The sequence below is a fragment of the Cynocephalus volans genome, chromosome 2 (genome assembly GCF_027409185.1).
Source record: "Cynocephalus volans isolate mCynVol1 chromosome 2, mCynVol1.pri, whole genome shotgun sequence".
Taxonomy (NCBI): Eukaryota; Metazoa; Chordata; class Mammalia; order Dermoptera; family Cynocephalidae; genus Cynocephalus; species Cynocephalus volans.
Genome location: NC_084461.1, coordinates 187,583,793 through 187,605,683, shown reverse-complemented (window position 1 = coordinate 187,605,683; position 21,891 = coordinate 187,583,793). Strand labels below are relative to the sequence as shown.

The 21,891-nt window shown below is 40.7% G+C and overlaps 1 protein-coding gene across 1 annotated transcript; it reads left to right on the top strand.

The window, feature by feature from the left end:
- Positions 1-2,644: 2,644 nt before the first annotated feature.
- RNF34 (ring finger protein 34) lies at positions 2,645-20,390 on the top strand. Its single transcript, XM_063086394.1, has 6 exons — positions 2,645-2,779; positions 12,507-12,719; positions 13,968-14,375; positions 15,924-16,010; positions 16,256-16,457; positions 19,439-20,390. The coding sequence occupies exons 1-6, from the start codon at positions 2,774-2,776 to the stop codon at positions 19,627-19,629; spliced, it is 1,107 nt and encodes a 368-aa protein (XP_062942464.1). The 5' UTR covers positions 2,645-2,773; the 3' UTR covers positions 19,630-20,390.
- The last annotated feature ends 1,501 nt before the right edge of the window (positions 20,391-21,891 follow it).

Genomic DNA, 21,891 nt, shown 5'->3' with positions numbered 1-21,891 from the left:
TTTAATTACCCTTCTGTGGCCACTCTCCAGCTGCATTAACTCATTTTTGTGTGTGTTGTTTCTCAATATTTTTACCATTATTATTATAACAGCTTTATTGAGATATAATTCACATACCATACAATTCACCCATTTAAATTGTACAATCCAATAGTTTTTAGTATATTCAGAGTTGTGCAGCCTTCCCCACAGTCAATTTTAGAACATTTTCATTACTCAAAAAAGAAACCCTGTGCCCAGTAACAATCACTCTATTTCTTCCTAGCTCCCTCGACCTTGTGCAACCACTACTCTACTTTCTGTCTCTGGATTTGCCTATTCTGGACATTTCATGTAAATGGAATCATACAATATGTGATCTTTTGTGTCTGGCTTCTTTCACTTAGTATGATGTTTTCAAGGTTTATCCATGTTGTAGCATGTATCAGTACTTCCCTTTTTTTTTCCAGCCAGATAATATTCCATTGTATGGACATACTATATTTTATTTATTCATTCATCAGATAATGAACATTTGGGTTTTTTCCACTTTTTGGCAATTATGAATAAAGCTGCTATGAACATTAGTGTTTAAGCTTTTTTTGTGGACATACATTTTTATTTCTCTTGAGAATACTTAGGAGTGAAATTGCTGGGTCATATAGTAACTCTGTTTAACATTTTTGGAGAATTGCCAGACTTTTCTAAAGCATTAATTCCATTTTGCATTCCCACCGTTAATGTACAAGGATTCCAAATTCCCCACATCCTCACCAACATTCATCTGTCTTTTTTATTTTTGCCATCCTAGTAGGTGTGTGGTGGTATCTGTGGTTTTGATTTGCATTTCTCTGTTGGCTAATGATGTTGAGCAACTTTTCATGTGCTCATTCATTAACTCTTGAGGTTGACCTGCCAGGTCCTTTCTAAAGTGGGAGAACTATGGCTTTGTACCACCAGCAAGTTTTTATTGTTTCTTTGTGCCTAGACCATTAGAAGAACTAATGAATACTTTCGCTTCCGATGAAGCTCAGCTGATGCCCAGGTATGGTGAATGAATGGCTGTTGGGAAAATAGAATAGTTTGGTCAGGGCCCTCGCTTCGGGTCCAGTTGGGTGTGGTTCAGCACGTCCATTGTACGCAAATTTGTGTGTGGAGTTGGTGCGCATGTGCACCAATGTATCTTTTTAGTTTTGTTGCTATTCTTGTGTTCTTGGGGGCGGGGGCAGAGATAGAATTTTAGTGAAGCAAGTGGGCGGGCATCTGCCTCCGGAGTCTGCACAGCGCAGCCATGCTTTCCAAACTACAGCTACCAAGGACCTTTTGGCTGGTTACCTAGCTCATAGACCTGCGTGAAGGGGTCTGGTGACCCAGCCTGGTGTGTGTGGGGTCTGGTGACCCAGCCTAGCGTGTGATGGGTTTGTGACCCAGTCCGTGAACGGGCTTGAGTGGTCTGGGAGCTCCAGACCCACAGCCCTAGATCAACAATTGGCCCAGTCGGCAGGATTACCGGTAGGTAAAAGAGCCCCACAACTGGCGGGGTCGTGGAGCTAGACAATTGGCCTCACGAATAGGATTATTAGCTCCACAATTGGCACTGTGAGTAGGATTCCAGGCATCACCGCAGAGCGCCACAGTGGCCTTTTGTGCGTTTTTCCTGTGTAAGAAGTTACATTATCTGAGCAACACTTAAAGCAAGAAAAATAAGCTGACGTATTATTTCAGTATAAGGCAGTGGCCTGGCTGTGTGTGTGTGTGTGTGTGTGTGTGTGTGTGTGTGTGTGTGTGTGTGTGTGTGTGTTTTAATCTGACATAGTACATACAAGCAAATCTATTAAGGCATAGAACAGTCTTAGGCTCACATGGAGAGCGAAGTGACATCTTCATGTTCATTTAAATGCTTAAATCCTGGTTGAGTTAGAGGTAAGAGAAAGAAGTGTAGGAAAACCAAATGAGGGTCATCCAGTCCAGTTGAAGATTTCGATACCTTAATTTACAACCTCACTTTCTCTGTCCGAAAATGTCAATTACAAGGGATCACGCGAATTCTTTCACTGTGCTAGGATTTTGGTTATTTTGAACTTCGCTTTAAAAGAGCACGTGGTTCTCCAAGTGTTTTCAATAAACCTTGTTTTCAAAGGCTGCGTCCTAGCGTGTGTAGCTGCCGCTCCTCACCGGACCCTGGATTGGGGAGGCCAGGTCATCCCCGAGTATAAAGCGGCGTGAACGTCACAGGAGGCCCTGCTCTGACGGTTACAACAAAAGCCTTCAAGCCAACCGGCGTCTTCATTTACCGTGGCCCTTCCCGCCCTCCCCGCCCCGGGAACTCGCCTCCCACCTCAGTAAGCCCAATCTCTGCCGCAGCAGGTCCCTCGGGAGACGCGGACTCCCATTTCAGCCACCCAACCAGGAAAGCTGCTCCGGAGAGCGCCTCCCGCCACGCCCAGGCCCGCCCATCTCCTCTCGGGGCGGAACGGAGTCAGGCCCCGCCCATGGGGCCCCGCCCTACTCCCGCCTCCTAATAGGCTCTGGTGACCGACACCCCCCACCCCCACCCCACCCCCCCCCCCCCCCCCCCCCCCCCCCCGAGCGTCGGCTCCCGATTGGCCGGCTCGGACGCCGCTCGGCGCTCTTCCCCAGGAGCGCGGCGAGCGTGGCCACGCCCCTTGCGTCCGGACGCTGGGTCGCCTCGGGAGGCGCCGTAATCGCCCCCAAGAAGGAGGTCGGCTGTGCGAGCTGCTGGTATGGTACTGAGTTCTCTGGCAGAGCCGGCAGAGCCGAGGCGGTCGCGGCCATGAAGGTGAGGGGCCAGTGGAGCCGGGCAGACCCTCCTCGCCTCTCCTATCCGGCCCGGGCATCCGAAGCGCCTCCTTTCTTTCCGCCTTAGCGTTTACCCAGCCGGCACCTCTGGGAGTTCCGCTTAGGGGGGTCGCGGAACTGAGGAACGGCCGGCATCTGAGGCCCTGACCGACCCAGGGCGGAGAGACTGGGTTCCCGGAGCCTCTCTAGCTCCCACAGCACCTACCGTCAGCGTGCCCGAGGAGGGAAGAGAGGCCGGGCGTACCCCGTCCCCTGGTGGGCCCCTCTCTGCGCCGGGCCCTGTGCGCTTGTTCGGGGGCCTGGGGCAGAGCCACTGGTGCTCGCCTTTTCCCTCCGTGCCTTTGCCCACGGCGTGCCCTTTCCCGCTCCGAGTCCTTGGACTAGCCCAAATGTCAGGAACATTACGGACTGAAGGGAAAAGGAGTGGTGAGCCTGGAGCCAGGCTAACAGGTAGAAACGGTTCGGGGCGGGAATCCCACCTTCAAGGGGTTCTTCGCAGGCATAATGCTGGGGCCGTGACCTAGAGCTCTAGCAAACTAGATGTCTCCATCGCCACTAGGTACGCAGCAAGTAATTTGGCAGCTTGAGTTCTCCAAGGTGGGAGTGAGCGTGGGAGCATTACTGATGAGAAGTTTAAGAAAAGGGTTGAAAGGGGGAGATCTAGCCTGCTTTTGTGAGATGATTCTCGCAACTTGAGAGTTCTAATGAGCTCTGTGTACAGCTGTCAGTGCAGGTATTGATTCATTTGCCTAACTTAAACCAAGTCGGATCAGTCAGAAAGGAAGATACTCTTTCAGACCTACACGATTTCACTAATCTCAATGAAGAGGTGTGCTTGATGTGGGTAAGGAAAATATCAGTGAGCTGCTGGATTAACTCTAACATCACAAAGCCTCAAAGATTTGCTATGGAAGATTGAAAGGGAGTGTTAAGTGGCTAGAGAAATTCCACAAATATTTTGTTTAACATTTCTTACGCGTTAGCCAAGAGGGAGACATGATGAGTAGAAGGACAGTAATTCAAAATATAATCCCACCGTTTAGGAAGGAGTTTGCCAATCAAAAGAGAAGAGACATTTGCAGGTAATCACATTACAAGGCAGAATGATATAAGGTAACAAAAAGTGCAAAAACCCTCAGGAGCAAGAAAGGATAATTCTGGCTTCAGGAAGCAAGGAAAATTTTTGGAATAGGTAACTGTTGAACTGTGCCTTGAACTATGGGATATTTTAAGAGCTTATTTTTAACTTTCCAGTTTAGTTATAAAATATTATTTCAACTTAGAATACCTATTAAAATATCTAGAAGTAGCTTTATTTCCTGAAAACTATCATCTTGCTGTGTTAAGATCTGAAAACATAGCAGGGATCTTTATATATACTTCCTCAAAGAATGTCAGTATCTTTATTAATTTCATATTTGTACCCCATCAAGGAACTAGACATGGAAGGAGAGAATTAGAGATAGGTCTAGTGTTGAAATTTTTAAATGAGTTCTTTGAAAACAGAAGTGTTTTTGAATTTAAGTGAAACATACTGCTTTCTAAGTTGAAATTTTAAAAACAAAGTTTGGTGGCAGTTGAAAAATGTAGAAAAGATATATTTTCTGAAGCAAAATGCAGACCTCAATAGACATCAGTCTGTGCAAGATGACAGCTATGACTGCTGCTTTCATTTATGTTTTTATGAAACTGGATTCACAAAATTTAGGATTTGGGCTGTTTAATTGTTTATTATTTAACTTACGTTGATTGTTATTGAAATTGTTTAATTGTGGATATGTGCATCTGTAGATTTCTGAGCAGGGTTAGTGATTCCTGATGTCTTGGAATTTTAACTTGTGAATATTCATGTAAGCAAGTACGTCTTTTAGTGTAATTGAAATTACTTTAAAGGCTAAGCAATTAGATAAGTACATTTTCACTCAAACCCAGGAGCAGCTGATTTTAGTATGTGTGGGATGGGTATTTTCTTTACTTTCTCCTTTAATTTTTTGTTATTGTTTAGAAACTGATGTTTGAAATAGATTTTATTTCTCAGGCTCAAGTAACTGTTTAACCTTGGAGTAACATCTAATTAACTCCCCATAAGGGATTTTTAAAAAGATCCAAATTGGTGTTCTGTGTTAATTTGATTTAATCCTCCTTCCTGTTTTTCCATATTTATATTGCTGTCTCTTTTAATTGTGCTAATCATGTTTATTCTTTCAAGCTCAAAATGAGATATCAAGTAGAAAGCAATCTGAATATAGTTTCCTTTTTTCCTTCTCTGAAAGGTGGGGGAGTTGTGCTAAGGATCAAGTATACTGTCCAAAGAAAAAGAAAACAAAAACCCAAACGTGAGGAGGTAACATTTATGATCTATAGCACACATTATTGTAAAATCTGTCAATTTGGCCAATGTCTTGTCTAAAATTTAAAGGTCAACATCTCTTTTTGCAACCTGCTTAATATCTAAATGGTATGAGAGAAAGAATTTAGGATAGAATTTCTTCCTGTGTGGCATCTGGTCATTAAGAAAGCAGAGTTCCCTGCATGTTGTACTTCATTTGAAGCAGAAATTTCAATAAGAAATCCTTTCACACTCTAAGGAGTTTCTCAAGTGGCTCTAAATAGGGTAAAGGCTTTGTTTATTGTTGCAGCTGTTTCTTCTGCTTTGCTTTAAGTTCTGTAGGAAAGTTTAACCTAACTGAAATTTAGGAAACTGTAAATTTTATTCTTTTATATCACTGGTGCTAAGATTTGAAACATCTTTTTCTGTCGTTTAACACAAGGACATTGAGTTTTAGCAAGCTAAAGATTGTCCAGAGTGTAAAACAAAACCAATAGTGGGTGAGTTCTCTGAGGAAGCTTTCATTGGTGGAAGAATCCTGGTCTGGTCCTTGTAGCTTCTTACAACATCTGAGAAAATTAATATTCTTGAATTTGAAACTTCTAGGTTCATCCTTAAAATTACTGTGTAAAATATTACCATATATAATGTAGAGCTGGGGCAAACAAAGGAGGTGGCATTATTACTGCTGTTTACCTAGTTTAATCCAAAGGAAATGACTTAGGCTTAGATCATTTAGTTTTCTGTTGTTTTCCTACCCATCAACTTTCTTTTCTCTTGCTTTCTCCTTCCCTCTGTGTCTCTTTCTCTTTCTGGCTGTCATTTACTATTCATTGAAACTACTTATTATTATTCATTCTGGCTGGCTAGTATTAATTTGATGGATTCATTAAAAGGGATCCCATCCTGATGTAGTTTATAATAGGATTCAAACTTTGTAGTATACTTTTCGTTAATTCTTTAAATTTAGCATTTCGAAGTATTTCCCCCACATTAGCTCACATACACACACAATCAAAGACAGCTGAACCTTGAGGCCATTTGAAAACTGGCACTCTGCCAGAAAGAGGGCTGGGCTACTGCTCTTGCAAAGAAACACATTTCATCTTGCTTCTGTTGACTGAAATGATGATGCAGAATGAGCTTATACTGTTAGAATCTGACAGAGGAACCTGAGAGAGTGCTTATAATATTGGTGGTCCTACAGGGTGGAGGGGATTTCTGATTCATTCTCACAGAGGGAACGGTATAAAAAACACTTTCAGCCTTTTTGCCACCAGAGGAAAAAGAGGGACTTTTCATGTTGGTGAGTTTTAGTGAAGGAACTAAACATGCTTGACTCAGTACTTGCTGGGACCTTCTCAGATCTTTCTTCATATAGGGAGGATGGTATTCTGTTCTCCACCCAACTAGATGGTAAGCTGCCCTTGGTCAGCTGTGCCAGTAGCTAGGTGGCATATTAGCAAACAGTTTAGTTGGCTGCAGAGCTACAGTCATGTTCTCCAACTGGTATTAGCAGTAGAAAAGCAAACAAATCAGTAAAAAATTTAGTTTCCATTTGTCCATCTTTTTTTTTTTTTTGGCAGCTGGCCAGGAGGGGGATCTGAACCCTTGACCTTGGTTGTTCTAACACTGCTCTCTAACGAACTGAACTAACTGGCCAGCCTGTGTGTCTTATTTCTTAATTAGCTCCAAATTTTAAGTGGGAAAAAGGTACTGTTATGGGCCCCCTAAAATCTTGGTGCACAATGGTGTCTGGGGCACTACAAGCAGGTTTTAGAATTTAATTTCTTACTATGGGCCATAATATGATACTTGGTTCCTAACTGATACAAGCTAGGCAGACCATGGTCCAATGGCTGATTTGTCAGGAACAGTTTTGGCTTAAGGGGGTGGGTAGGAAAAGGGTTAGATAATCAAGAAAATGTCATTTATTTTCAGTAGGCATTGATGGCTAGAAAGTAAACTGCAAACACAGCTAAATTCTCTTGAGTTTTTAGTTTTGTTCCAGGCATGGGTAGATAGTTGCCCTATCCTGTTCTCTATGTTGTTTTGAACTACATTCGTGGTCATGGGAACTTTAGCTATCTTTACAGATTATTGTTCTTCTTAATTCTCTTGGATTCATGTATGTAGCCTGTGGAGTCTTGCTCTCAACTATGGTCTCCAGTAGGTCATGTAAGCCCATATCATGGCTTTAGTTTTCACAGATCGTGACTTTGACTTCACTCACAGAAGAGTAAAGTAGTAGACTTTTTTTAAAGGAACAAAAGATAGATGGCAACCCTTATGTGAGGAATATACCTCCTTGGAATTGAGGCAGAGCAATAACTCAGTGTATTTACTGCAAATTCAGAAGCCTGAGGGCTGTGCCAAGTATATCGTCTTTCTAGGTATTGGGTTTACTCAGAAAATCTAGGCGGGAATGGAGTGGTTTGGAGAATATGATTCAATCTTACTATGAAAATGGAAGCAGTGAGTGAATAAAAGAAAAATAAAGGAATAAAGGCTGATTAAACTGAAGGAAGATCTCAGGATAGGGAAGACAGAAATGGAAAAGGAAAGAACATGAATTTAGGACTCTACAGCATTTAAAGGGAGGGTGCAAAAGAAGGACACTTTTTGGTTATTACCCTATCAGTTATCGTAACTGGGTTCCAAGGAAATATAACAGGGGCAGAGAGTCAAGAGCTCAGGGAATGAATTGGCAAATATCCCCCCTACCCCAAGAGCCCAGATTCAGTAAACTATTGGGAAAATGGTCTCTTAAATAGTTCCCCAATTGCTTTTGTAGGTTCTGTCAAGTAACAGAAAATTTAAACAGATTTGAGGGGGGAAAGATCAGTATAAGACACTTTACTCATTACTAGGTGAGCATCTAGGTGACAATTGTAGGTAGAAATGCCTTTGCTCTTAGGGGACATGCAGAAGAAATTTATGAAGTTGGGATTTTATGGGAAAGTGCAGGAAGAATAGATGAAACATATTAAAAGGGAGCCAAGATAACAAGCCTGGGAGAATTTATCTTCTGGGTGGATTCCTCAACTTGGAAGTGAAGAAGGACAAAGATAGTTTAAACAATGGCTGCTTTTGACAGATCCAGAAATCACTGACTTTTTCCCAGTATTGGTGATTTCACACAAGAAAACATGGAGAAGAGTATGTTAAGAAATAAAAGTTTGAGCCAAAAAGCAAAGAGCAAATGAAACGAAGGAAGGCACCAAATTTTGGCCAAAGTTTCAGGCCAAAGTGTGGTAAAAAGGAAAGGAACTAACTTAACAATCAGATTAAGTTGCTAAAAACTCAGCTGAGCCTTTCTGAAAAGATGGGGGGAAACTATAGAGGGAAAGGAAACACCGGAAGTATATTACACTCCTGCAGAAAAAAATGTATACAGGTCTTGGAGAGCACAAGGTTGAGGTGTTAGCCCCAGAACTCTGGAGGCAAAGGCTTCTGAAATAACTACAGCCCCTTCTGTTCAGGAATCTGTGGAGGGTGATGTTCTAGCTGAAACAATGTAGGCAGGAGGAAGAAGTCTTCCCTTAGACTGAGCAGACCTTAACCTTTTTACTGTGCCTGTATATCAGAATCACTTGAGAGTTAAAAAAATAATAATAAATCCTGGTACCTAGGCTGTACCCAAGACCAGTGAGATCAGAGTCACTGGGGTTGGGACCCAGGTATCAGTATTTTTTAAGGCTTCTCTGCTGAGTCCAATATGCAGCCAAGGTTGAAAACCGCTTGTTGTCTTAAGGGCAGTTTCACAGGCCAGGGACTTCCTTAGCAGGAGGCAGTGACAGCCAGCCACTGAGGTACAGGACTAAAAATACTAGTTCCAAAGAAGTTGGAGAGGTAGAATCACTAAAGAAACCACCTTCATTTCAGCACTGGGGTGCTTAAAAGGGAAAGAGAAATTAAGTTTTTCAAATATGCTAGATGGGAAAGAAAGGAACTTCAAATAAAACTAGTGACTAGGGCTTCCACTGTTTCAAATTGCTGAACAAGAAGGCTGGATTGTTGCAAGTGCTACTCTCAGGATAACTAAGCATGGGTGGATTTACCCCTCACTATGATACTAAGAGTATTCTTTCATTGGGAGATTATTCTCTTACTAGGAAATTTTGTCCAAATTTAAGTTCACAGATCCTGATGAAGCTGCAACCTGGATTTTTCAGCGTTTCTTCTTTCCTTCTGCTATAGTCTTTGGCTGACAGCAGTAATATGAATCTAAGTTGTACTGAATATTGGGTTATAGCAACATATTTTTTGCCTGGGATGCTTTGGGGGTTGTCTTGGGCTTGTTTGTTTGTTTTTTTAATATTGAGATGGCTGAAAGAAGATAGAAGTGTTCTTTTTATTATTTTCCTCTGGGGAATGAAAAGGAAATGCTGTTCCTTTTATAGAAACATTAGGAATGGGACAAAATCGTCACCCTCCAATATTAATATCTACACAGAGACTGAACCTGTTTTCCCAAAAATAAATCCTTCTATTCCCTTCACCAGAGCTGTGTAGTTTTAAAAAATATTTTCAGCCTAGAATTTTAATGCTCATACTCATTAACATGGTTTGAAAAATTATATCCTTCCTTGACTCATTGTAAAACTATCTCTGGTAAAAAGGGCAAATGTGTGGCAGTGCTGCTTTTAAAGGGGAGTGTCATTTGAGGTCTTTGACCTGCTAGGTCAGAATTTCTTTTACCTTAATCTTTACCAAGGAAACACAACTTGAGCTTTCCAAGTATCATGTGAAATTTACATAATGTTACATGTAAAGAGGTAATATAAGAAACCTTTTACATGGTTACTTGTCAGTCATGATGATGGAAAATAGATGCTGTGGGAGAAGGAAGTTTCTCTCCACAGGAACTTTCACTCCAATTGAGGACACAACATCACATGTAAATTGGAAGGGAGCTAAAATCTAATAGAGCTGTTTATCAACACCACGCTCTAACCAGTTGACAGTTTCTTTTTTATTTATTTTTTTGGTGGCTGGCTGGTAACAAGGATCGAACCCCAGACCTTGGTGTTATCAACATCATGCTCTAACCAACTAAGCTAACTGGCCAGCCCCAGCTGTCTAATTGTTTAGTAGGTAGATCATCAGTTCTCTAAAACTTTTTAACTCCTAGAATGAAGAAAAGTTGACCCCAGTAGTATTTTCTGCAGTTGAGGTATCCCCTCCCCCAAATTATGTGTAAATTTTTTTTAAAACAATATTTTCATTTAAGAGAGCGCACTTTAAAGGACTGCAAATAAGTCCTTTGCTTAAAAGAATAATCACTTTAAATTAATCATTAGTAAATATAGAATTTCATGCTTTTATATTTAAACAAATCTTGGCTTGAGAGTCTGAGGTGTGTATATTCACTTAAAAGTATGAACTGTTAATTGTAATTTTACCTGACTTTTAAAGGCATTACTATTTCTTGAGAGTTATAGGGTATGAAGCCATATAATACTTAACACCAGTGATCCTGAGACTTAGGACTGTTTGAACCTTCTTGTATTGTGGTTTCTTACTGCTTTACCTTCTCCTTTCCCTGTACTTAGTATAACATTACTTCTGGGTAGTAACAAGAATAACATTATCCTTCTATAGCATTCCAAATTGCCTTTTAAGGATTTTTTGTTTGTTTGTTTGTTTTTTTAAGAGCTTGTTGGATAAACAGTAAATGTTTGACAGTCAGATAATAAAATAAACGGGACTGTGTTATTTTTTTATCATTATTTTTTTTTTTTTAAAAGATGATTGGTAAGGGGATCTTAATCCTGACTTGGTGTTGTCAGCACCACGCTCTCCCAAGTGAGCTAACCGGCCATCCCTATATAGGGATCCAAACCCGTGGCCTTGGTGTTATCAGCACCACACTCCCCCAGGTGAGCCACGGGCCAGCCTGGGACTGTGATATTATTAGATGCTTCCATTTTAACTACAGGTTGATCATCCCAAATCTGAAAATCCAAAATGCTCCAAAATCTGAAATTTTTTGAGCACTGACATGATGCTTAAAGGAGATGCTCATTGGAGCATTCTGAATTTTGAATTTGCAGATTTGGGAGGCTCAGCCAGTGAGTACAATGCAAATATTCCAAAATCCAAAAAAATCTGAAAGGGATACTCAACCTGTAATAATACCTCAGCTATCTGGAATTCCATTATCTATAACATTATCAAGATTCTAGAGTATGTTTAAGAATTAAGACAAGGGGCAAAAACCTGTTGGTTCCAAACACTGTAACTTTTATATTTAAAGCATGGGAAAATGCCCTTGGCCCTCTCTGAAAATGTATTCTTTTATATTTACTTCTAACAAGCTTGGTTATCAGGTTTCTGAGACCTCAATGAAAAGAAGACAGGTTGCTACAGATAGGTATAGTGATGGTGGCTCACAGAGAGGGAAGAGATGAGAAAAGACCCTGAAAAGCAATACATTAGTTCTGGGACATTTAGTGGAGTGGATAATAGCCCTTATACCCTGGGAAGTTGTCATGATTATCATCATTGAAAACAATGTTTAGTATTTTCAGATTAAAAAGGTAGAATAACTGCTGTTTAAAAAGTACTTTCCTTGGGCTGGCCAGTTAGCTTAATTGTTAGAGTGTGGTGTTATAATAGCAAGGCAAGGGTTTGGGTCCCCATACCTGCCAGCCAAAATTAATATATTCTTTATAAAGAATTTGGAAAGTAGAGAAAAGCTCAAAGGAGAAAATAAATTACACATAATACATTAAAATCTAGAGAGAGCTTCAGTTGGCATCTTGATGTTTTCTCAGTCATTTAAAAAAATTATATATACCATAGTATATTATATCCAACTACAAATGAGAGAACAGAGTTTTAGTGAAATTAAGTAAATTGAATTTATGTTCTTTCTGCTAAACAATAGCTGGGGAAATCTGCCTCAGCCTATAGAACTGTGGTGTCTAGTACAGTGAGTCTAAGGTTGCCAGATAAAATACAGGGTGCCAGGAAATTTGAATTTCAGATTTAAAAAATGAGCAATTTTTTAGTATAAGCATATCCCAAATATTTCACAGGACATATTTCAAGCCAGTCTTTTTTTTCTATGCATGTGTACATGTATCTTTGTGTGTTTGGGTGGTTATATTTTTTGTTATTTATTTTACAAAATTTGGATCATGTATCTTTTTTCCTTTTGTTTAACAAGATATCATGAATACCTCCAACACCAAATATTCTTCGGAAATTCCAGAAAATTATTTCTTTCCAAATAGCTTGAAATTTTGATGCCCAAAGAAATAATCTCCAAGATATTTAGGGTAAATTTACCTTTTCAGAATGACATTCCCTGAGGATCCCAGGGAATTCAGATTGCACTTAGCTTTAAACTGGTACTTGTGTTCCTTTTCAGGCAGGAGCCACGTCAATGTGGGCTTCGTGCTGTGGGCTGCTGAATGAAGTCATGGGAACCGGAGCTGTCAGGGGCCAGCAGTCAGGATTTGCAGGAGGTCCATTCAGATTTACACCAAACCCTGATTTTTCTACCTATCCACCAGCAGCTACAGAAGGGCCTAATATAGTTTGCAAAGCCTGTGGACTTTCGTTTTCAGTCTTTAGAAAGAAGGTGAGTTGTATGAAATGTCACAGCATTTCATATTTATCAGAATTCTTGATTACAGGTTATTTTAAGTAGCTAATGAATCTTTATTTCTTTTTATAAAAATATCTACAGTTTAGTCTCATTAACCGTTTCCTATTTATGAAAATACTCAGTTGAAGGGATTGTATTATGGCTCAAGTTTTCTGAGTAGACATTGTTACTTCTCATGTTGTTCAGGCATCCTTTCTCCTGAACTCTGACGTACCATTTGATTCTTCGTACCATTTGATTCTTCCTGATGCTGCTTCGTTTTTTGAAGCAAGAGATTTATTGGTCTGCAGTTTTGTTCAGAGATGATTTACTGTAACTGTGATCTCAGGTTTCAAAAAATTTGTCCCTAACCATATTCTTAACTCTCAAATGAAGAAATAAATATAACAAGATAACTACTGGTTAGAGATTTAGCATAAAATACTTAGGTTAAAACAGTTTTTTCCCCCACTAGGACAGAAAGCCTTTCTGAGAATTATCATATTGCTAGGCCATCTTGCAGTCTTTGTTCATCAATTCAGTTCTTTGAAAAAAAAAGTGCTAACTTGTGAGAACAATGCACCAAGCAGCAATGACCACATCTTAGTGTCCTCTTTAAGCTTCTCTAGTGGAATGGCTTTCATTGTGATTAAGGCTGTGTAGTTGACAGATGACTGTCTTAGCGGTTTTCCCTAGTTTCTTAGATTGACCTTGAGACATCAGTTGCTTTTCTCTTTCCCTCCCTGTGTTATGCTTTTTTTCTTTTCCTCTTTAAATAGGGGAAATTTTCCATGTAGGAAAAGACCAGGAAGAGAGTTTCTGGTTTTGCTTTCTGCTCCACGTGGTTTAAGTCAGCACTGCTCTGCTAATTACATGTTTGCACCAAGGGGTGGAAAGGTTTTAATTCATTAACATGAGAGTATATGTTTTTCCTAAAGTGCTATATTTGAACTTTGGTGAATCCAAACTGCCTCGGCAGTGACTATTTTGATTTACATGGCTTTTAGAACACTAAAATTCCTATGAAAGTAGTATGGTGCCATGGTGGACTTCATAAGTAAAATTAAATTTTAATAGAAGGCAAAAAGAAAACTAGTGTTTTCTTGCTTTTGGCAGCTGGCCGAATAGAAGGCAAAAAGAAAACTAGTGTTTTCTTGTTTTTGGCAGCTGGCCGAAAAACTAGGGTTTTCATAATGGCCTATCTCTTGCTATCATTAAATGCTTCTTTTCTGTTTTTTTCAGCATGTATGCAGTGACTGCAAGAAGGATTTTTGCTCCATTTGCTCAGTCTTACAAGAAAATCTCCGTAGATGTTCTACTTGTCACTTATTACAAGAGACAGCTTTTCAGCGCCCTCAGTTAATGCGACTGAAAGTGAAAGATCTACGGCAGTATCTCCTTCTTAGAAACATTCCGATAGACACTTGTCGGGAGAAAGAAGATTTGGTAGATCTAGTACTGTGTCATCACGGACTAGGCACTGAGGATGACACGGACACAAGCAGTCTGAATTCCTCGAGGTCCCAGACTTCCAGCTTTTTTACTCATTCGTTTTTTTCAGACTATACAGCCCCCTCTGCTACTGTGTCTTCATTTCAGGGAGAGCTTATGGATGGAGATCAGACCTCCAGATCTGGAGTGCTGGCACAGGTATGAGGGTGTAATTAATTACACTGAGGGCCTAGCATGCTTACTCTTGGCCATATATGGTGGGGCCTTTAGCGCTTGATGACTTCAGATGAATTAGGAGTCACATGCCGGAGCAGAGGTTCCACACCCAACTGAACTCTGTTCTTGCAGGCTCTCCTGTTGTGTAGTTTCAGTGTTTAGGGGCTAGGTGGCCCCAAAGTCTGTCGTCCAAAGGGTCCAAAAATAGCTCATAATCTGTTGACCGTAGTCAGGACCTACCTCAGTTTCCCCATCTTATGTAAACACTAAGTGTTGAAATAATGACTGTGAAAAGGATAGCATATACACATTTGCGGGACTATTTGTACAAATGTCAGTGACGATAAAAACAATCAGTAGCGTAAGTTAACCTAATGCCCAGTTGCCTTGCTACAGTGAGATTGTTCTAATTTAGATAACGAGACACCTGAATTAGTGAAAAAATGTAGTTATTTACTAATTGTAATTAGAATATTGTCCCAATGAGGTCATTGAGGATCCTAACTGAATAACATGCAAGGGCTTGTAATTAATATTCACTTGTATATGAGTGATTCTAAAATGCCAAAAGATTGTTTTGAACAACTTTCTCCACATTTTTCTTCCATGAAGAAAGGGGTTATTAAAAGCAGAGGGAAATTTGGTCTAGTTGCCATCCAGATAGTCATAAATTAGATAAGTCCAAGTTAGTTTTCCCAAACGACAACTGGCATAATTATGATGCAAACATAAGACACGTCTGACATGTACTGCTTTTGGGATACAGCACTCTTTGGGAGGTGTAGGTCATAATAATATGCTGCTTGTGAATCAGTGGGAGGGAATATTTGAACTGACCTAGACTATTGTAGAGTTATGGTCAAAATAGTCAAAAGATGAGAAAGAAGGTAAATAACCCAAATCGAAGGTATTTCTATTTTTCCTAAAGAAAAGAGTGCCTCTGAGGAATTCTTAAATCTAGAACTAGCATGAGCCATCAGTGAAGAAGTCCAGAAAGCCTTCTTTGGAGTTAGAATGTCTAAGTACAATGTAGTAGGATTGAGATCTTTCAAATCAGATGCCCCTGACACTTGGACCAATCCTAGTCAGAGCTTTAGCTTTTTCTGTCTGCATCTTAGAGGCTCCAGTGAAACAAGCCATCTGCAGGTCCTTTGATAATGTGATGCATTGCCATCTCGTATCCTTAATGGCTTTGGCATTCCATATGGACCTTCCTCAGGGAGTTAATACCCTGGTTAGATTTTACAAATTCAAATACACACAGGAATTGTTTTGAGATGACTTTATGGAAGGTAAGTTCTTTAGGCAATCATGTAGGGCCCAACTCCTTGGGAAGGGCAGCGGCATTCAGGATGTAAAGATGAGTATGCCAGACTTTTGGGTCATTTTGGGGAAGGATCTATGGAAGGGTTTTCTGTAGTGACAAATGTGGGTTGCTACTGTTAGGAATATATGATTCCTGACCTAATTAGACATGTGTGTGTGTGTGTGTGTGTGTGCGTGCGTGCGTGCGTGCGTGCGTGTGTGTAGGTACAAAGTGAAATAGCTTCAGCAAACACAGAAGACGACGATGAGGATGACGACGATGATGATGAAGAAGAAAACTTGGAGGAGCAGGTGAGACCTCCCATAAAATTTGGTTTTCCTGACATGTCAGTCTGGCAGGAAGGGAAGATGCCTATGTGGACTTTCTCTGGATTAGCATGGGATGTTTCTTCTGGTCTGAGTGAGTGTAGGACAATATATTAAGACACTTCAGGACTGCTGAGAAGTCTGGGAAGAATATTCAGGGCAAGTGATGACTAAAGGGTGAGGGGGGTCTGGACTTGTGGGGACAGAGGTAATGGATGCTGTGATTTTAGACCCCTGGGCTCGCTAAGAAGAGAGTGAGAGCTTCGCTGTCCGACCTGTCAAGCCTTGAAGAGGTGGAAGGGATGAGCGTGCGCCAGCTGAAGGAAATACTGGCTCGGAATTTTGTCAGTTATTCCGGTTGTTGTGAAAAATGGGAGCTGGTAGAGAAAGTAAACCGATTATACAAAGAGAATGAAGAAAACCAAAAGTCATGTAGGTTGAATTTTTTTTTTTTTTCCCTCTTTTTCTCTACACTACTCTTTCTTAGGCTTTTAAAAACTGGGTTGTTTCTGTCACGATTACATCAAGTTTAGTTTTGAAAAAACTGTACTTTTTTACAGAGTATGAATTAGTTTAGCTAAATGAGCCTGTTATAGTATGATCATTATGTGATGTTGGTTCTGAGACCACCATTGCCAAGTGAGTTAGATTAAGTCTGGTTTTTCTTAGCATAATTTGTTAGAAACTTAATGAAATTCTTTGTCTCTATAAAAATGCTTGTTTTCTCACTAACCCCTCTGATAGGCCATTACTTTGGTTGTCTCAGTTGAAGTTTTTAAACCCTAACAGTGGGGGAAAAAATTCCCTACAGCCCAGGTGTTAAGTAGTTCTTATCATCAAGTATTAATAGGTTTCTTCTTAAGTCACAAGAAGCTGAGGTTAAGAACTTCTTAACTATTTATTGACGAAGTATGGTACAGAAATCTTCCTTAGCTGGTAACAGGACCAAGGGACACAGCATTTATGGGCAAGGAAAAAAAAATTCAGTGGTGTTCAGACTAACAGATCTTATGTTCTTATCTAGACTTAAACATACCTCTCATCTATCTTTTATTATCTTGAGTTTTTTTCTTTAAAAGCTGGTTATAGGGCTGGCCAGTTAGCTTAGTTGGTCAGAGTGCAGTGCTGATAACAGCAAGGTCCAGGGTTTGATCCCTGTACCGGCCCGCTGCCAGAAAATAAAAAAGAAATAGGAGTATAATACAGCATTTGTTGATGAACAGGTTTATGCCCAGAATATGCACAAAGTATTTTGGCACAGCTACTTCTAAGACAATGGTAGACATAGGAATTTTTTTTTTTCTTTTTTTTTGGGGGCTGCTGGTAACTATACAGGAATCTTAATCCTCAGGGCCTTCAGTGGTCCTAGGCTGCTGGCTGGGAAAGGGTATTCTGGCAGTGAAGGGAGAAGTCGTTTACTTCATAAATGTAAATAACAATGTACAATGCATGTATTAGTCTATTTCTGTTGCTTATAACAAAATACACAGAACTGGGAATTTTATAAAGAAAATGAAATTTATTGCTTACAGGTTCAGAGGCTAGGAAGTCCAAAGTCCAGGGAACACATCTAGTGAAGGCCTCCTTTGGTGGTGGTGACCGTGACAGCAGGGTATCACATTGAAAAATGGCAGAGCAGAGAGAGACTGACCTCCTCATTCACTCTCTTTTTAAAGCCCTCAGAACCACACCCGTGACCATTTTTAATTCATTTCCTATTGGCATGGTCCTACAATCTAATCACCTCTTCAAGGCTCCACCTTTCAATTACCATAATAGGGTTTCTCACCCTCTTAACAGTCACAGCGTGGGCCAAGTTTCTAATACATAAAACTTGGGGGACACAATTCAAGCTTCAATGAGTTTTGGGGGGACATAATTCAGTCCACTACAGCGCATGATGGTAATGCACAGCCACGCCCACCCTCATGGAGTTTGTGATGTAGGAGGCCACGACATGCATGGTTTCCAAAGTGTTTCCCAGTTAACTCGCTGCCTAACGTAACCCTGGTTCAATCTCCAGCTTGGATGGAATGCATTTTGTCTTGAGCACAGCTGAATTCTTTCGTAACTTAGCTGGTGTCAAGCCCCTTATGCCAAGATCGACCTTAGCAAGCCTTACCCAGTTGCCCTAGCAGACTCTGCTTTATGCTCATAAATTGGAAAGAGTTGGAAAGAACCTTCCACGCAGGAGAGGAGACCAAGGCCCAAACTCTATTTATTCATTTATTCATTTTTTAAAAATATCTTATTTTTTGGCAGCTGGCCGGTTTGGGGATCCGAACCCTTGACCTTGGTGATATTAAGACAGTGCTCTAACCAACTGAGCTAACCAGCCAGCCCCCAGAATCTGATTTAATCTCAGAAATCCTCTAGCATCTTCTCCGTTGGCTCATCTGCCATCTCATCCCATTAGATCTTTTCTCCCAGGTCTACACCAGTAGTCTCTTGACATGGGAGGCTGTAAAATGTTTATTTCTCTGAAATCCAGAGACTACTGGCCCCTCATGCTTGAATTTCTGTCTTGGTTTTTCTAACCATGTTCATGATTCCCATTGATCCCCTCTAAGACCTGTAGAAAGGGAAGCCTCAAAGTCCATAGCCATGTAGCCAAATCTCTGGCTGAGGTTAATTTTTAAAACTCATCCATTGCCTTCCTTACTCAGAGCCTGGATTTTCTCAGAACCTAAATCTGGGCCACAGACCCACGATGGCCCATCCCTGAGTTAAACAGACTCCACCAGTGCCAGAGTGGCCAGGAACACAGTTAGATGGCTTGAAATGCTTCTAAGACTGGTGGGAAGGATGTCCTTCACTACTTGATGTAGGATTATTCCTAACTTTCCTGTGAGTGTGGAAATAAAGCTCCTCATCCTACTGAGATGAGTCTCTGTAGACTGCAACTTTCCCAGGCCACATAGCTAGGGCAATGGAGCTAAAATTCCAGCAGTGTCCTGACTTTCAGACTCAGGTATAAAAGGCCAACCTAGATATGTATTTATCACAACTTTTTTTTTTTTTTTTGGTTTTGGCAGCTGGCTAGTAAGGAGATCTGAACCCTTGGCCTTGGTGTTATTAGCACCATACTCTAACCAAATGAGCTAACCAGCCAGCCCAACACCTTAAATTACACAAAGATATAAAACAGAAATAAGTAGCTAACATTTGTTGGGCACTTCTTACCTGGCCCTAAGCCAAGCATTTCTTCTTATCCACAAAACTCTGAGGTGTAGGCATTGTTATTATTGCCATTTCCAGTGAAGGGAATCAAAGTGCAAAGAAGTTGGGATTATTGCCTCTACAACTCTGGGGTGTATTGGGCCTACAGTGGTCACTCAGCAGATGGCTGCTCAGCTTTGGGCTGGGCAGACAGGTAGCCATGCCCCCAGCCCCAGCCTTCTGTTGCCTTTCAGATGGTGAGCGGCTGCAGCTGCAGGATGAGGAAGATGACAGCCTGTGCCGCATCTGCATGGACGCCGTCATCGACTGTGTCCTGCTCGAGTGCGGGCACATGGTTACCTGTACCAAGTGCGGCAAGCGCATGAGTGAGTGTCCCATCTGCCGGCAGTACGTGGTGCGAGCTGTGCATGTGTTCAAGTCTTGAAACCAAGGCTCTCCCCAACAGATCCCAAACATTTCAGTGCACAGAAGGGACTGGAAATTTACTGTTCAAAGGCTGAAACTATTTTTTAAAATTATTTCACTGCTAACTGGGGACAGAAAAGTTCATCCTGAGTTGTGGAAACATTGGTCCATGCTATGCATGAGCCTGTCCATGGTTGAGCTTCCCAGGTTCTGCCAGGCATTATCACACGTCCCATGTGCACCTATTGTTGAAATTAAGCTGTTTACGACGTGTGGGCATCACCTACTGCTCTCATTGGAGGAAGCTTATCTTGTTCTTTTATTTCCCCTTCATCCTATTTTTAACTTCTCAGATGTTCAAAACTTCTGTTCTCTTTGGTTGAGATCACTGTCCACAAGTGGCCAACATGGAACATGCTGAGCAGTGGCTCCTTTGAATGTTCATTTTATTAGTCATGTATATTTTAAATACTAATATTTGATGAATGTAAGTTTCCACATCATTGCTATTTCTACATTTAAACATAATTGGGAACAACTGACATTCTGTAGTCAACTGCCAGGGCCTTAGACTAAACATGTCCATTTTTGTTCAGGTACAGCTTTTTATAGCAAGGGCTGCATCTAGCTTCTTTAATTGGAAGTGTGTGTGCTAAATTCTTTATTAATGTGTAATCAGTTTACACTGTTTTGTATAGTGAAGGTGTATTTTCAGTGCTATCCGCTAGCTAATTTCAACATTAGGAATGAAATTAGAAATAAAATAAAAGCTTTTGTTTACATTGTCTTGGTCAGTTCCTGATTCCCTTGCATACAGCATGAATATTAGATAGATATCTGTGCCCTGGCCTAGCCCCCTTCCTCAAAAGAGCTTAGAGCACCTGCACAGATGTCACAGTGAGCCACAGTGCCTGTCTTTGCTGCTTACTTAATCAGTAAGGTTAACTGCTGTTGCTATTTATTGTGTCTAGGTATTGTGCTAGGTGCTTTATGGTTACCTCTAGCAGTTGTCAAAGCTGCATTCTGAAAGAGATATTGCCTTGCTTTGCAGATAGGGAACCTGACCTCTGAGAAGTTAAATGAATTGTCTAAAATACCACATAGCAAATGAGAATCCTGAGATATTAGCTTATGCAAAAAGTTTCTGAAATCTCTTGTCTTGTAGGTCCAACTTGAATCAGGGTATCATTGGTTGAGTCGAGACCAACTAGATTCAGTCCCTTTGGTAGTGGGCAGATATGCTTTTAAGAAATGCCTAACTTCAGTTGTTTGTCATCTTTTTGTTCTATGATAACACATGTCTTCAGGTGCTCAGGTTCAATTAGTCAATCAACAGACCTGAAATACCTGTGAACTTCAGAAGGCAGGTAGTCTGGCCCCCTGTGCTTAGGGCATAAGTTTAGCTGATTGTGAAAAACATGCTTTTCTACCTTTTCTGGTTTTGAGGGTCAAAGCATGTAAATCAAGACCTCTTGGCTATTTTGTCTGCCTACCACAATTAATGGTAACCAGCTTGAGCTGATCATTACTTCCCTACAGAAGCAGCATTATGGGCACTTGCCTTGTCTCATGAGACAGTGAACTCTGGAAGTTTCAAGTTGCTAACTTAGTGATGGGAAATCTTTAAAATCTAGGCCAGAAGGTGATGTTAAACAAATTTAAATAGAAGCGAAGCAACAGGTGCTGGTTTTGTCTATAGTTAAAATTCAGATTTATTTATACATAAACTCAGCTTAAGACAGCTGTTTAAGCTTGTTTAATGTTTCCTCTTGGATTTATATTATATTGTCTTAGGTGCTTCTTTTATAGCAAGAGTACAAAAACTCAGTGGACTTTTTTTTAGATAGCATTTTGAAATAACCCTGGGTTTAGTGACCAGCCAACAGAAATTTTTAGTTTAACAGGCTTGACACTTGGAATAACTGAATTACAAGGTACTAACTTGTTTGGCAGAGAGCAAACACTTCCCCTGGGAATTTGTATTTTTTAAAAAGTTTCCATACCAATTAAGTAATATTTTGAATAGGTCGTATCATATGGATAAAATTCTGAAAGTTCCCAGTGGGATCCAGTGAAGTTTCCTTGTCCCCATCCTCACAATATGAAAGGATAGCATGAGGAGCCATGCTATCTTCCTTTATAAACATCAGATTCACCAGAGGAAGGAACAGAGCCTCTCTGTTCTAGGTTAAAGCTGTGATTTAACACAGTAAGCACTCCCTCAAGTTCATTTTCATCAGCTATGTGTAGCATTTGGCTTAGGCTGGCCTCATCTGAAGCT